Genomic DNA, 17,063 nt, shown 5'->3' with positions numbered 1-17,063 from the left:
TGCCAACAAAGATCCATCTAGTCAAAGCTATGGCTTTTCCAGTAGTCATATATGGATGTGAGCAGTTGGACTATAAAGAAAGCTGAGCACCAAAGAATTTATGCTTTTGAATTGTGGTGTTGGAGAAGACTCTTGAGGGTCCCTTGGACTGCAAGGAGATCCAACCAGTTCATCCTAAAGGAAATCAGTCCTGAATATTCATTGGAAGGACTGATGCTGAAGCTGAAACTCCAGTAGTTTGGCCACCTGATGTGAAGAGCTGACTCATTGGAAAAGACCCTGATACTGGGAAAGGTTGAAGGCAGGTAGAGAAGGGGTTGACAGAGGATGAGATGGCTGGATGGCATCACCGACTCAATGGACATGAGTTTGAGTAAACCCCGGGAGTTGGCGACGGACAGGGAGGCCTGGTGTGCTGCAGACCATAGTGTCACAGAGAGTCGGCCATGACTGGGTGACTGAACTGAACTGACCTACTCAAGCGGGATAAGAACGTCTTACGTCCAAACAAAACACTTCTACACCAACATACACAGCAGCATTATTCACAGTTGCACCAAAGTGGAAATAACCCAAATGTTCATCAACTATTGAAGAGAAAAATTATGTGACGTATCCATAAAATGGAGTAATATTTAATCATAAAATGGAATGAAGTACTGATATATACTACCATGTGAATAAACCTTGAAAACATTAAGTGAAGGCAGTCACAAAAAATTATATTATTTCATTCATAGGAATGAAATGTCTAGAAAATGCAAATCAGTAAGATATACAAAGTAGAATAGTGGTTATCTAAATGGGGGGGGTGCAGGTTGGGAAGAAATGAGAGCTATTGCTAAGGGGTATGGGGTTTCTTGTTCTAAACTTGACTGTGATGGTGGTAGCAGAACTCTCTATATATACTTATTAACAAAACCACCACTGTATACTTTAAATGGGTGAACTGTATGGGATGTAAACTTTATCTTCCTAAATTACAAAATAATTAAGACTTTTTTTAATAAAAAATAAAAACAGTATGGCAAAAACCATTACAATATTGTAAAGTAATTAGCCTCCAACTAATAAAAATAAATGGAAAAAAAATAAAAACAAAAAGCCAGTCTTTCCTTTTGACTTCACTAAGTCCTTTAGCATTAGCAGGCTCCCATATATAACTTGTGGTAAAGAACCCACCTGCCAATGCAGGAGACTTAAGAGACGTGGGTTTGATCTCTGGGTCGGAAAGATCCCCTGAAGAAAATGGCAACTCACTCCAGTATTCTTGACTGGAGAATCCCATGGACAGAGGAACCTGGCAGGCTACAGTCCACGGGGTCACAAAGAGTCAGGAACGACTGAAGCAACCTGGCACATGCACACACATATTTTCTTGTATCTATAACTTCCACTCTGATCTGTTCATTTCTTTGTCCAATTTGGGTCAATATCATACTGATTTGTTCTTTTCTGACATGAGAATTTTCCCCTCACACTTTTTTTCCTACAAGATTTCCTTATCAATGCTAGCATATTTATTCTTCCACATGAATTCCAGAATCATCACCTCAAGTTAAAAAAAATCCTAAGTATTTAAGATAATAATTTTTTCCATACAGGGGCATGGTATATCTCTCGCCTTGAACAGATATTGCATTCTGCCATTACATAAAATGTTATAGCTTTTCACATAGATTGAATCTTTCTAATTTTGTTCCTAGATGATTTAGTTACATCTTATTGTAAATTGCATTTTGTCTTATTTCAATCTAAATTGGTGCTATTGTAAGTAAAAACCAATTGATTTTTATAGTTATGTTGCATCAAATCACCATATTAAATTCTTGTTCATTCTAGAGATTTTATCCTCTAGTCGTCTGGTTTTCATAGATATCTACTGATATTGTATTCAAATAATTGTCACTTTTCCTATCTATAAAGCTAATTTCTTTTCCTTGATATATAATACTATGATTATCTGTAAAACAATGTTGAATAGTAGCAATGATGTAGGAATCCCTGTCTTGTTCCTGTTTTTGATGGAAATGCCATTTGTATTTCTCCATTTATCATGATGTTTATTATTGGTTTATAATAAATATACTACATCATGGTAAAGAAGTAGCTTTCTATTTTTGTTTTACTTAAAATTGAGCATTCATTCATGATTTTTAAAACTCAAAAGTACTTTCTTTTTTTCTGTATTTATCAATGACATGGTTTTTCTGCTTCAAATCTGTCACACTGATAGATTTTCAATTGTTGAACCAGCCTTGCATTCTTGGAATAAACTCAATTTTTTAAAGTGTCACTCATACTTCTCTCTCACTTCTCTACCCATCTGTCAACCTGAGTCCAAGAGACAAATGAATTAAAATGAATCTATTTGTTTAGGAGTGTCAAAAAAGTGGCTTAGGTGCAACCCCTACATTTTCTAGTCTCTGACTCAGGTAGAGTGCCTCTGCTCTGCAATTCTAGGATTTGAGGGGCTGGGAGCTTGCCATCAGTCAGAATGGCAGCTGGATCTCAGAGGAAAGACATCTGAGTTTGTTGTCTGCCTATGCAGATGCTATTTCTATCTGCTGACTAAACAACTTCTCATAATTCAGTCATTTGTGGCACAGATGGCAGTAAGTTTTGGAATCCCATGGCATTTCTTCTGATTTCTGGGATAAGTGCATTTGTGTACTGGGTCGTCAGGAAAACAATCTAGGCTACCTTTGGAGTAAGACTGGAATGAATATTTGGGAGAGAGTCAAATCTTTACCTCTTGCAGTTCAAAGCTCAATCATTAAAATTTTCCTCATCCTTGAGATCAATGAAAATACCAAACAATACATAGCACTATATCTTCACCACATTTTGCTTTTCTAGGACAGTCCCTCCCAATTTATGGCTCTAATCTCCTTCTCTCATGCACTGAATATAATGCACATAGCCAATTCTATAGGCAGTGTGCTAAACCCCAGAAATCCCACAAGAGTCCAAACCCTGCTCTCACAGCAATCACTTTAATAAGGAAGAGATATATGTGAACAAATCAACGAGATATAGGAAGATTAGACGTGCCAAAGAATGACTTAAGAGGACCCATGCCCCATCCATGAACACGGTATATTTCTCCATCTGTTTGTGTCCTCTTTGATTTCTTTCATCAGTGTTTTATAGTTTTCTATGTATAGGTCTTTTGTTTCTTTAAGTAGATGTACTCCTAAGTATTTTATTCTTTTTGTTGCAATGGTGAATGGTATTGTTTCCTTAATTTCTCTTTCTGTTTTCTCATTGTTAGTGTATAGGAATGCAAGGGATTTCTGTGTGTTAATTTTACATCCGGCAACTTTACTATATTCGTTGATTAGCTCTAGTAATTTTCTGGGAGAGTCTTTAGGGTTTTCTATGTAGAGGATCATGTCATCTGCAAACAGCGAGAGTTTCACTTCTTTTCCTATCTAGATTCCTTTTACTTCTTTTTCTGCTCTGATTGCTGTGGCCAAAACTTCCAAAACTATGTTGAATAGTAGTGGTGAGAGTGGGCACCCTTGTCTTGTTCCTGATTTCAGGGGAAATGCTTTCAATTTTTCACCATTGAGGGTGATGCTCGCTGTGGGTTTGTCATATATAGCTTTTATTATGTTGAGGTATGTTCCTTCTATTCCTGCTTTTTGGAGAGTTTTAATCATAAATGAGTGTTGAATTTTGTCAAAGGCTTTCTCTGCATCTATTGAGATAATCATATGGTTTTTATCTTTCAATTTGTTAATGTGGTGTATTACATTGATTGATTTGCGGATATTAAAGAATCCTTGCATTCCTGGGATAAAGCCCACTTGGTCATGATGTATGATTTTTTTAATATGTTGTTGGATTCTGTTTGCTAGAATTTTGTTAAGGATTTTTGCATCTATGTTCATCAGTGATATTGGCCTGTAGTTTTCTTTTTTTGTGGCATCTTTGTCTGGTTTTGGAATTAGGGTGATGGTGGCCTCATAGAATGAGTCTGGAAGTTTACCTTCTTCTTCAATTTTCTGGAAGAGTTTGAGTAAGATAGCTGTTACATGGGGAACACATGTAAATCCATGGCTGATTCATGTCAATGTATGGCAAAAATCACTACAATATCGTAAAATAATTAGCCTCCAACTAATAAAAATAAATGGAAAAAAAAAAAAGGAGGACCCATGCCCTTCAAGTCTTCTCCCCAACCTCCATCTTGGATTCAATCACTGATTCTTTCACTAATCTTAAACAAGTGCCTCACCTAGAGTGAAAATCCCTCAAAACATAACCCTACAAAATGCAGTAACATACTAACAAAAGCAGCTCATCATCACTGTATTACAGCAGTGTCTACCACAGAACTTGGCTCTGTAGCAACAGGCACCCTGTCAGTTATTTCAGATTGCAAGAATCCATGGATGCAGTCAAATTTCTGCAAAAGCACTGCAGCCTCGAGAGGAAGAAGGTGAAGCAAAAATGAAGGAATGAAGAGGTAAATGGATAAACACGCTGAAAATAAACGGAGAAATGCACATAAAAGCATCAATAGTGCCACGAAGTTCTCTCCCCAAAGTAAAAGGACATTAATAGCACCACTGTCACTCAGAGAGAGGCCAGATTTAAAGCTGGAATGTGCAATACACCTCCAGTTTATTTTCTTGGAGAGGCTGGGTATATCCTGACAGAATCTAGATTTCTGCTTTCATGCCTGTGTTTTTTAGTCACTTGGAAATAGAATTGCTCCAAAGAACCATTTTCAGTCACAGTGAATGCAGGCTGCCTGAAATAACTCGATGCCTCAAATACATCAGCCTTTACTATACGTCTATAAAAAAAAAATTGACCAACACTCACACACACGGCTTGTTGCTGGCTCTTCCTCATGACATCATCTATGTAAGTGTGAGAAACACTGCCCCAAATTCAAATTGTTCACTGTCTGCTTCAATAAACTTACTGATGGTCAGCATAACTGAGGAATGGCACTGATGGATCAATTGAACATTCTAGTTATCAGAGACCTATTAAGTATACTTAGAGCCCCATGAAATATACTACATAGAGATAAAAATGAGTAAGAGTAAGACGACACTGTCTTAATTCAACCTTCCTGTGATGATTCTGAATCATCACAAAATCAAACAATCTAGGTCTGGGATGTACCTGGGTAGTACAGTAGGTAAATCTATTGCCACCATCATTGTAGGCTAAGGGCTGGCTAACGTATCAGTAATTTTAAAATGAGATGTCCACTTTGGTTACTCAGAACCACGTTGGTTACTTAGAACCAAAGAACTCTGAGGATCACTTCACCTGCAGCTTTACTCAGGACTTCGAATGGAACCCTTTATTCAAATGCAACCCTGAGAAGTGATCTTCTGTATATTTGGCTTAGGGGTGAGAACTAAGATCTCAGAATGCCTCCTTCGGTGATCCCTGAAGCACCTCTGTGGAATCCTATAAATCTACAGGATGTAGTTTATAATTAAGAGTTTTGCCTGGATAGAGAGTTTCCAGATGAGATTAACTGAAGCTCACAACATCAAGGTGACAAGTGCAGGGTCCCAGTCTAAAGCAGTGACTGATCTGAAGTAAGAGGCCAGGTCTCCTGACTCTGGGTCAAAGGGCATGTTCCAGCCCTTGCAGCCTTCCTCGCAGCTTCTCTTGCTCTGCATTTGCTCCAGAAAACAGAAGTTAGCACTGGTTTCTGAGAGTTCCAGATTAAGCACATGACTGATTTCAGACCCATTCTGAAAGTGTTCCTGGCTTAAAAAAAGAAAAACATATTTTTTTGCCTGTTTTAGACCATTAATCGAGCAATGAGGTCTTCCAGATCCAGGAGCTAGTATAAATCATAAGTCCCTGAAGCTTATTTCTACCATTTACTTAGACAGGAGATACTTTAGCTCATCCATCAGTTCTTATCTTTTTATGATGTGTGATATACTGGTTTTTTGATTGAAATATTCTTTCCAACATTGTTAGCCTTTAGTATGTTAGAGCTTAACACTGGTAATAACTGTCATTTACAGAAACCAATGAGCTAAAAACAATACAGAATGTGACATGCTTAAATGTGGGAATTTTATTTGCATGCCCCTCACCCCCACTACAGAAATAGGAAGCTGTCAATCTATTCTCAAAAAATAAGTGAATGAATGGTTTGGGATATTTTGGGTTAGGGAATCCACAAAGCCCTCTTTTCCTAGTCCACAGCCTTCTCCAGCAGAGATCTAACAGTAGCTACCATACGAGGAAGATCTACTAAGAACAAGGTGCTTGCCATACATTATTTCTCTGAAATGGGTACAAGATCATCACATTTTACAGCCCAGGAACTGAGGGTCAGATAATTACTGAAGAACCAAGGTTCTTATATTTGAAGTAAATTCGCAGCGAACCATGGGGTCAAATCTTGAAACCTGGACAGCCAGGCAGAGTGTTAAACTCTCCATCTGAGGAGCAGGTGATAACAAGATTGGCCCAGGGCATTCACGGCATGACGGGGATCAGGAAGTTCATGTTCACAGCATCTTCCCCTAACCTCCTTTGAAGAACTACAAACTCCATGAAATTACAGAGCATTGTTGTTATTACAAGGGATTCTGAAAACTGCTGAATGTACTTTCAACCCAAAAGACTGTGCTGGGAATCATTTTAATTCAGATTCTCATTTGGTATGAAAGCAATAAACATCTTTTAAAAAGATTTCTTTCTTTGCTCTAAGTGGTTATGAGTAATAATGTGGGTGTAAATCTTCTTAATTCTTCCTGAGCTATTTGAAATTCTTAATCATGATCAGAGTATAAAACAAAACAAGATATTATATGTGTATCATTAAAAACTGTATTTGCTGAAAAGTCACTTCAAGTTTCCTTTCTCTGGTTTAACTGATGGTAGTTTTCAGTGCTGGATAATGCAGTTTCCATGATCGTAAGAGGTTTGTTTCTTTGACTTTCAATTTAAGCCCTGGAAATTTTCTGTCTCTGAGAATTAACGGCAGAGGGGAAGCAAAGATGCAGGAAGAAGCTTGTCTGAATAGGTAGAAAGCACCCTGGAACAGGAGTCAGGAGACATGCCCACTAGGCTCTGGTTGTCGGGCTATGCCCATTCATCTTTCGAGTTTCAAGATTCTTACCAATAAAGTGATAAGATTGGGCAGATGACATCTAAGTTCCTTCTAGAACTTTGGCGCAAAGATAATTGGATGTGTTGGGTTGGCCAAGAAGTTCATTTGGCCAAGTTCAAAATTAACTTCTTGGCCAACACAGTAGAATAGAGTCTAGTAGTACAATAGGGTCACTCAACAAAGGTATATTTAGGCACCTACTTTGTGTTGGGGCTCTGTTGAAAGACACAAAAAGGAAATGAGCCTTCAGAGGGAAGTCAACACATATAGATTGGGTGAAGAGGACTCAGGAAAGGCTTTCTGGTAGAAGAAGCAACTGAGCTAAACCTTGAAGGCTTTTTCCACATATTTCAGAAAAGAGAGGGAAAGGTTAGTTGTTCTAATTAATGCCTTTGATAAGAAATGACCTAAAGATTAGGTAATCTATAGAAGTCAGCTTTCAAATTATGTTCTGAGTATAACAAGGCATCAAAACCTATGGAGAAGAAAACATAGATTTCCCATCAGGATAGCTAAAAATTAAGACTGACTATACCAAGGGTTGGGAAGGATCTGGAGCAGATAGAATTCTTACCAACTACTGACAGGAACATAAAATGGAGTAGCCACTTTGAAAAGTTTGGCAGTTGATCAAAAAGTTAAGCCTGCAGTTACCACAGGGCCCAGCAATGCAAGTACTAGGCATCCACCCAAGAGAACTGAAAATATATGTCCACACAAAAGCTCGTACCCAAATGTTCATAGGAACTTTGTTTACAATAGCCAAGAAGTAAAAACATACATCCGAATCGGTGTATACATACTGGGTTGGCCAAAAAGTTCATTCTGATTTTTTTGTAATCTTACAGAAATACAACACAGTGGAATGTTAGTCAGCAATAAGAATAAATGAGAATTGATATATGCAACAACATGAATGAACCTTGAAAACATCACAGTCAGCTAAATAAGCCATTCACACATATATCTGGCATAGGAAAATCCAATCTATGGTGTTTGAAATTACAGTGGTTACCCAGGTAGTGAGGAGTATACTCTGAAACAGGGCAGAAGAATGACCTCTAGAGCGCTTGTAATGTTGTCTTTCTTGATCTGGGTGCTAGTTACAACAGTCTGTTCAATTTGTAAACATTTACTGAGCTGTTCATTTTGGATTTGTGCACTTTTCTGTATGAAGCCATTCTCCTAAATTAGTTTCCTAAAAAAAATTTAAAGAAGCTATTTATACTTCATCTGTTTCTACCTTCTGGGGGAATATTAACTCTACACAATCAAATACCTGTATCATCTTGAATGCTATGTTTGAACTTAAAGCCAAAAAAGGAGCAGGGCAGCTTTGCTGTGCTCTTCTTCTCTTACTCCCTGGAATGGGCTTCAAACATTTTCAAAATCATAAATAGCATGTATCCTGTGGCTGCCACTCTGGGTATCTGAAGTAAGAGGTCAGACATTTTAAATATAAAAGTCAGTGTTCCGGCAAAGTGAACACCTTCCTCATGGAAGTCCTTCTCAAAACAGATTTCTACCATCCTCTCTCCTTCCTCCCTTTCTTCTCTTCAACCATCCATTAACCTATCCATCCATCTATCTATCCACCCATTCATTTAAAAAATACTGAAGTCCTACCATGTGCCTGGCATTGCACTGGGCCCTACCACAGTGAACAAGACAGACAAAGCCCATGCCCTCGTGGAATTTCATGAAGAACATCACTAAGGTGATTGAGAATTCTAGAATTGCATCTAAAATCAAAATGGATTAAAGATCTAAATGTAAGACCAGAAACTATAAAACTTCTAGAGGAGAACATAGGCAAAACACTCTCCGACATGAATCACAGCAGGATCCTCTATGACCCACCTCCCAGAATATTGGAAATAAAAGCAAAAATAAACAAATGGGACCTAATGAAACTTAAAAGCTTTTGCCACTACAAAGGAAAACTATAAGCAAGGTGAAAAGACAGCCCTCAGATTGGGAGAAAATAACAGCAAACGAAGCAAACAGACAAAGGATTAATCTCAAAAATATACAAGCAACTCCTGCAGCTCAATTCCAGAAAAATAAATGACCCAATCAAAAAATGGGCCAAAGAACTAAACAGACATTTCTCCAAAGAAGACATACAGATGGCTAACACACACATGAAAAGATGCTCAACATCACTCATTATCAGAGAAATGCAAATCAAAACCACAATGAGGTACCATTACACGCCAGTCAGGATGGCTGCTATCCAAAAGTCTACAAGCAATAAATGCTGGAGAGGGTGTGGAGAAAAGGGAACCCTCTTACACTGTTGGTGGGAATGCAAACTAGTACAGCCGCTATGGAAACAGTGTGGAGATTTCTTAAAAAACTGGAAATAGAACTGCCATATGACCCAGCAATCCCACTCCTGGGCATACACACTGAGGAACCAGATCTGAAAGAGACACGTGCACCCCAATGTTCATCGCAGCACTGTTTATAATAGCCAGGACATGGAAGCAACCTAGATGCCCATCAGCAGACAAATGGATAAGGAAGCTGTGGTACATATACACCATGGAATATTACTCAGCCATTAAAAAGATTCATTTGAATCAGTTCTAATGAGATGGATGAAACTGGAGCCCATTATACAGAGTGAGGTAAGCCAGAAAGATAAAGACCAACAGTATACTAACACATATACATGGAATTTAGAAAGATGGTAACGATAACCCTATATGCAAAACAGAAAAAGAGACACAGATGTACAGAACAGACTTTTGAACTCTGTGGGAGAAGGTGAGGGTGGGATGTTTCAAAAGAACAGCATGTATATTATCTATGGTGAAACAGATCACCAGCCCAGGTGAGATGCATGAGACAAGTGCTCGGGCCTGGTGCACTGGGAAGACCCAGAGGAATCGGGTGGAGAGGGAGGTGGGAGGGGGGATCGGGATGGGGAATACATGTAAATCCATGGCTGATTCATGTCAATGTATGACAAAAACCACTACAATATTGTACAGTAAATAGCCTCCAACTAATAAAAATAAATGGAAAAGAAAATCTTTTTGACGCTTATAGAGAGTTTTAAAACTCCAACCATGGATCTGTTCATATAAATGATGAAAATGTCTTTTCTTAAATAGTGGACTGGGTCCAAACTCCTCTATTATTTGCTGATTTGAGCATTCGTCTAGTGATATTAAAAGAGTATGCATACACACTCATATAATGTGCAAAGTATACCAAAATGAGATGAAAAAAGTGAGTTTCTATAATTAGCACCATGCTGTATCTCAACAAATGTATGTAATTGCAGGTTCCCAGAATGGACAGAAAGATTCAAAGAAATACACTGTTCAGTCACATCCTATCATACATGCAGAGAGGATTTTAGATCAAACACCAGGACCCATGAATCCTACCACCTAAACTATGGCAACAGGAACCTGGGTAGCCACATGAGATGAGGTCCTGATTTGATCTATGCTGGTGGCCCTTTCTCCCTTTGAAAGCTATACTGAGTTCAAGAGGATTAATCAACTGAAAAGTTACTCTTCAGAACTGCCTTCATCTTTTATGTTCTAAGAGAGGGGGAAAAAAAAAACGGGAAATGAGGAGGGGAGAAAGTATTTTAAGCATCTAAGCATCACTTTCATTATTAATACAGCCAAGGTCTGAAAATTCTGCTGAATATTTAAGGAAAGACTTTTTAATCTTGCACAAAAACCAACCCAAAGTTAGGTGATTAAAAAAATAATCACTGAACCCTTTCAGTTTTCAGTGATGCATAAAGAGAGGGAAGAAAACTACACAGTTTCCGTGATAAACTTAGCCTCTTCATCTAAAATCCTGAGTCACCTGACCCTTCTACTCTTCCCAGCAGAGAGCCACCACACTGCATACCTGAGTCACTGCCACAATAATGGATGGTATGACACCAGGCTTTTCTATAAGGTAAAGGAAGATTTCTTCAAGGGTAAGAACAATAACTTAGAGAATATTTTAAGTGAAATTGTCCAGGAGGGTCTGCCTGCTCCACTACTTCAGATTTGTCAAACTCCAGAAGATAGGACTTAACTTTTCCAACCATCTCCTCAGGGGAACCTTCTGGACTATGTGTGGCCCACTACCCAAAGGTCCCAAGAAACCCTTTGGCATGGCAATGTCCACTTCCCTATTCTTTTGCACAGATGTAGCACACATCCTTTTCCAAATCACTTTGTACATGCAACACTATTTTCCAGATTCATCTTTATTGATGAATGGGTGGATACCATTCAATCATTCAAAGTGCCACTGATAATACTAATTCATTCTCATATCTGGCCATTCACTTTTGATAGAGCAATACACATTCTGGTTTATGTCTTCTCACACATGCAAGGATTTCTCCCTGGTTAACATCTAGAAGAGGGACTTTGGGACCATAATAAGGCATGCACATCTTCAACTTTGCTAGATATTGCTAATGCTCTCCAAAGGAGGTGTATAAATTTATATTCCCACTAGAACTTCAAGTTCCCCCGCATTTTTCTGTGGTATGACCATTTGGCATGATCGTGCTTTTTAATTTTTGCTAATTTGACCCTCCCTTGGGAAAGACAAGGGTCAACATCTTTTTATGTTGGCTACTTTGACCCTTGTGAAAAGTTATTTTGAGTTTAACTTACCTTTTCCTCATTACCTGAGAGGTTGAGAACCTTTTCTCATTTGTGGCTCAGCCGGTAAGGAATCCACCTGCAATGTAGGAGATCCAGGTTCGATACCTGGGTCAAGAAGATCCCCTGGAGAAGAAAATTACAACCCACTCCAATATACCTTTTGTTAATATTATTACTAATGACCATTCACATCTGTGGCAGAATTCTTTTCAAAAGCTGATCCTGTTGCTTTATTCAGGAATTCTTACATTCTAAGCAATTAGGGAAGCCAGAAAAGAGACGCTTGGTGAGAGGCAGATGTCTTGGGGGAAATGTCTATCAACCGTTTTCTCTTTTTCGGTTAACAAAAAAAAAAAAAAACAACTACAGTCAAGATTGTACTCATAAGGTAAAGTGGGACGGGAAAAACGTTTGTTTGTGATCTGGTATTTCCGTATCTTCTCACTGCATACAGTACCGTTTACTGGATATTGCTAACGTCCACTGGCAGAATAACTAAGGATCCAAGCAAGTATCAGGAAGCAAAAAGTACTACCAAAAGGAAAGTCAAGAAAATGGCTTCAAGCGAGCGGTGGGATGGACATAAGGCTGGGCTCAGTAGAAGCAGACGGTGTGCAGGAAGCTCCTGCCGTACTTTCCCTCGAACTCCTGCAGCAGCTTGTCGATCCCGTTCTCCATGTCCTCCATGAGCTGGATGGACTGGCACAGGTCGTAGATGAGGAACGCTCCCAGGGTGGCCTCCTTGTGGGTGTCCAGGATGTCCACGTTGACCACATGCACAGGCTGGCAGGTCTCCTGCTCCCTGGAATTCAGATCTTCCACCACCTGGTCATACACTCGCTCTTCACAGGTGAAGATGAGGTCAAACGGATCTGTGCACTCCTGGAACCTCTCCGGCCTGGGCTTAATATTCTTATTTCTTTCCAGCATCTGAAAAATGCCAATCTGCATATAGTATTCTTTGTCTTTCCTAAGGAGGTCTTTGTACATCTCCTCATACGTGGTTCTGAAATCATAGACGTTTGGCCTGTCACGTGCTGGTCCTGGAAGCATCACATTTGTTCCTGTTCCAAAGGACCGGACGCTGAATCCTCTTTTGCTGAGGATGTTGTGCGCCTCCATGCTCCGGTTCTGGTTGCTCAAGCATACCACTGCGACGCGCACTGGCAAAGACGGCATGACTGCGGCTACACTCACAGAGACTCACAGCTCAGAACTTTCGCTTCTGAACTCCTGCTGTGAACTCCTGCCGTTTCCACAGAAGCAAGACGGTGGCCACGACACCCAGAAGTGGAAGCTGCGGCGCTGGCAACGTAGAATACCAGGACGTATGGTGTGGGCGTGTATAATGTGTCCTGGCAGCCTCCTCGCGCAGGCCCAGATCGCTGGGCCACAAGATGAGGGCCACTGCAGTTCGGAAATCATAGACAGAGGAGCCAAGGTGCTACAGTCCTCCGGGTCGTAAAAGTCAGACACGACTGAGCAACTAAACCACCACCACCACCATAGTTGAATCAGGTTATCCCTCTGTAAAATGCCTGCTAATATCCTTTGTACGTTTTTCTAATGAATATCTGTCTTTCTCATAATGATTTTTAGAGTACAGCTTCTAGATATTCCATTCAGTTGCTCAGTCGTGTCCGACTCATTGCAACCCCATGGACTGCAGCACGCCAGGCTTTCCTGTCCATCATCAACTCCGGAGCTTACTCAAACTCATGTCCATCAAGTCGGTGATGCCATCCAACCATCTCATCATCTGGCGTCCCTTCTCCTCTAGATATTAATGTCCCGTCTCCTTCTAGATGTTAATCCTTCCTTATTTATAAGAACTAAAAATAGCTCCCACCATGGTGCATAGCACCCATAATGATGCATTATTTTAAATTTTCTTTGTGGTATATACTTCATCAACTAGTCTTTACTTTTAATGAAGGCAAATGTATCTATCTTGTATAGTTTTCATTTTGTGTTTTTAAGAAACCTTTCCCTACTTTGAGATCATTAAGATATTCTTCATCTTTTTCAGGATCAAATAATTCTTGCTTTTAACATTTATATCATTAATCCATCTTGAGTTTCCATTTCTGTATAGTATAGGGTAGGAATTTTTTTTTCCATCTACATAGCCAATTTTCCCAGGACTATTCTATTGATTTGTAATGTCTCCTCTGTCATAAACCAAGTTCTCATATATGTATGAGTTTGTTTCTGGAATTTCAATTTTGTTCTATTGGTACATTTGTCTGTCTTTGTACTAATATCACATTTTTGTTAATATGGGTGAATAACAATTCTTAACATCTTATAGAGCTACTCTCATATTGTTTTTCTTCTGTAGAGATTCTTGACTAATCTTTACCTTCTTTCCACATAGATTTAGGGCAAGTTTGCCAAGTTCTAGAAAAAAATCTGTTGGAGAGTTTGATTGGAATTGCACTAAACTGCAAGTTAATTTGTGGAGAATTGATTTATGTATCATATTGAATCTTCCAAACAATTTAAATGGTATATATCTTCTATTATTTAAATTTTGTTCATTGTTTATGGAATTCAATAAAAGCTCATAATATTTCTTTAAAAGACATACATTTTGTTAGGTACAGCTCCGAACTTATTATGGGTTTTGCTACTATGTAAATGGAATTTTTTTTCCATTCAAATTTTGCAATTTACCTTGCAAATAAACTCTAATTCTAGTATTTATTCATAAATTACATAAATAACTAAGGAAATAGAGCTTGTGTGCTTGAAAGTAGCTGACATTCTGAGCTCACTAAAATAGAGTCAATTTTGTCCTTTCATTAAACAAAGTGGGATAATTCCTATTATGTTCAAAGGCTGTGTTTTAGTTAGTGCGACAGTGTTTCCATGTTTCAGAAATGATATTTTTTCCTATGAAAGCTTCTACTTTTCCTATCGGGGACTCACTCCATTATAGTAGTTATAAATGGAAAGCTTTTTCTTCTTATTCTTTAGAAGATGTTTTGGTCCTTTATTTTCATTTAAGGTATATACTTGTTCAAAGTCATGGTTTTTTTGTCCTTAGTGATTATAAGTTTAGAGAGCATACACACACATACACATGCAAACATACTTTATCTGGGTTCTTTTATATACATGAAGTGTTTTTTCTTTTTTAAAAATTGAAGCAGAATTGATTTACAATGTTGAACCAATCTCTGCTGTACAGCAAAGTAACTCAGTTTTACATAAATACATATGTATATATAAAAAATATTCCTTTTCATTATGATTTATCTCAGGAGAATGGAGGAAGTTCCCTGTACTATACAGCAGAACCTTCTTATTGATCAGTTCTACATGTAATAGTGTATATTTACCAACCACAAATTCCAAGTCTATCCTTCTCCCCTCCTCCTCCTTGGCAACCTCAAATCTGATCTCTATGTCCTTGAGTCTGTTTCTATTTTATAGATAGGTTCATCTGTGTCATACTCTACATTCCACATATAAGTGACATCACATGGTATGTCTTTCTCTTTCTTAGCTCACTTTGTATGATAATCTCTAGTTGCATCCATGTTGTTGCAAATGGCATTATTTTGGTTTATATGGTGAGTAGTCAACAAAAACAAGACCGGGAGTTGACTGTGGCTCAGATCATGAACTCCTTATTGCCAAATTCAGGCTTAAACTGAAGAAAGTAGGGAAAACCACTAGACCATTCAGGTATGACCTAAATCAAATCCCTTACGACTATACAGTGGAAGTGAGAAATAGATTTCAGGGACTAGATCTGATAGACAGAGGGCCTGATGAACTATAGACAGAGATTCGTGACACTGTACAGGAGAAAGGGATCAAGACCATCCCCGTGGAAAAGAAATGCAAAAAGGCAAAATGGTTGTCTGAGGAGGCCTTACAAATAGCTGTGAAAAGAAGAGAAGCGAACAGCAAAGGAGAAAAGGAAAGATATTCCCATTTGAATGCAGAGTTCCAAAGAATAGCCAGGAGAGATAAGAAAGCCTTCCCCAGTGACCAATGCAAAGAAATAGAGGCAAACAACAGAATGAGAAAGACTAGAGATCTCTTCAAGAAAATTAGAGATACCAAGGGAACATTTCAGGCAAAGATGGGTTCGATAAAGGATAGAAATGGTATGGACCTAACAGAAGCAGAAGATATTGAGAAGAGTTGGGAAGAATACACAGAAGAACTGTACAAAAAAGATCTTCACAACCCAGATAATCACAATGGTGTGACCACTCACCTAGAGCCAGACATCCTGGAACAGGAAGTCAAGTGGGCCTTAGAAAGCATCACTACAAAAAACTAGTGGATGTGATGGAATTCCAGTTGAGCTATTTCAAATCCTAAAAGATGATGCTGTGAAAGTGCTGCACTCAGTATGCCAGCAAATTTGGAAAACTCAGCAGTGGCCACAGGACTGGAAAAGGTCAGTTTTCATTCCAATCCCTAAGAAAGGCAATCCTAAAGAATGCTCAAACTACCGCACAATTGCACTCATCTCACATGCTAGTAATGCTCAAAATTCTCCAAGCCAGGCTTCAGCAATACGTAAACCATGAACTTCCAGATGTTCAAGCTGGTTTTAGAAAAGGCAGAGGAACCAGAGATCAAATTGCCAATATCCGCTGGATCATCAAAAAGCAAGAGAGTTCCATAAAAACATCTACTTCTGCTTTATTGACTATGCCAAAGCCTTTGACTGTGTGGATTACAATAAACTGTGGAAAATTCTGAAAGTGATGGGAATACCAGACCACCTGACCTGCCTCTTGAGAAACCTGTATGCAGGTCAGAAAGCAACAGTTAGAACTGGACATGGAACAACAAACTGGTTCCAAATAGGAAAAGGAGTACGTCAAGGCTGTATATTGTCACCCTGTTTATTTAACTTATATGCAGAGTACATCATGAGAAACGCTGGGCTGGAAGAAGCACAAGCTGGAATTAAGACTGCCGGGAGAAATATCAATAACCTCAGATATGCAGATGACACCACCCTTATGGCAGAAAGTGAAAAGGAACTAAAAAGCCTTTTGATGAAAGTGAAAGAGGAGAGTGAAAAAGTTGGCTTAAAGCTTAACATTCAGAAAACTAAGATTATGGTATCTGGTCCCATCACCTCATGGGAAATAGATGGGCAGACAGTGGAAACAGTGTCAGACTTTATTTATTTGGGCTCTAAAATCACTGCCGATGGTGACTGCAACCATGAAATTGAAAGACACTCCTTGGAAGGAAAGTGATGACCAACCTAGATAGCATATTAAAAAGCAGAGACATTACTTTGCCAACAAAGGTCCGTCTGGTCAAGGCTATGG

At 38.8% G+C, this 17,063-nt stretch overlaps 2 protein-coding genes across 5 annotated transcripts in view; both read right to left on the bottom strand.

Moving 5' to 3' along the window:
- FGF13 (fibroblast growth factor 13) overlaps window positions 1–17,063 on the bottom strand; it is a 532,825-nt gene that overhangs the window by 371,153 nt on the left and 144,609 nt on the right. The window lies entirely within an intron of this gene.
- Window positions 12,097–13,020, bottom strand: LOC122435433 (RNA polymerase II subunit A C-terminal domain phosphatase SSU72-like). The gene has a single exon (XM_043459608.1). The coding sequence runs from the start codon at window positions 12,928–12,930 to the stop codon at window positions 12,346–12,348; it is 585 nt and encodes a 194-aa protein (XP_043315543.1). The 5' UTR covers window positions 12,931–13,020; the 3' UTR covers window positions 12,097–12,345.

The sequence above is a fragment of the Cervus canadensis genome, chromosome X (assembly GCF_019320065.1).
Source record: "Cervus canadensis isolate Bull #8, Minnesota chromosome X, ASM1932006v1, whole genome shotgun sequence".
Taxonomy (NCBI): domain Eukaryota; kingdom Metazoa; phylum Chordata; class Mammalia; order Artiodactyla; family Cervidae; genus Cervus; species Cervus canadensis.
The sequence above is the reverse complement of the archived record's forward strand: the minus strand, read 5'-3'. Positions and strand labels throughout refer to the sequence as shown.

What these genes read in the sequence shown, in the direction of transcription:
- LOC122435433 (XM_043459608.1), bottom strand. Translation starts at nt 12,930, where the DNA reads ATGCCGTCTTTGCCAGTGCGCGTCGCAGTGGTATGCTTGAGCAACCAG.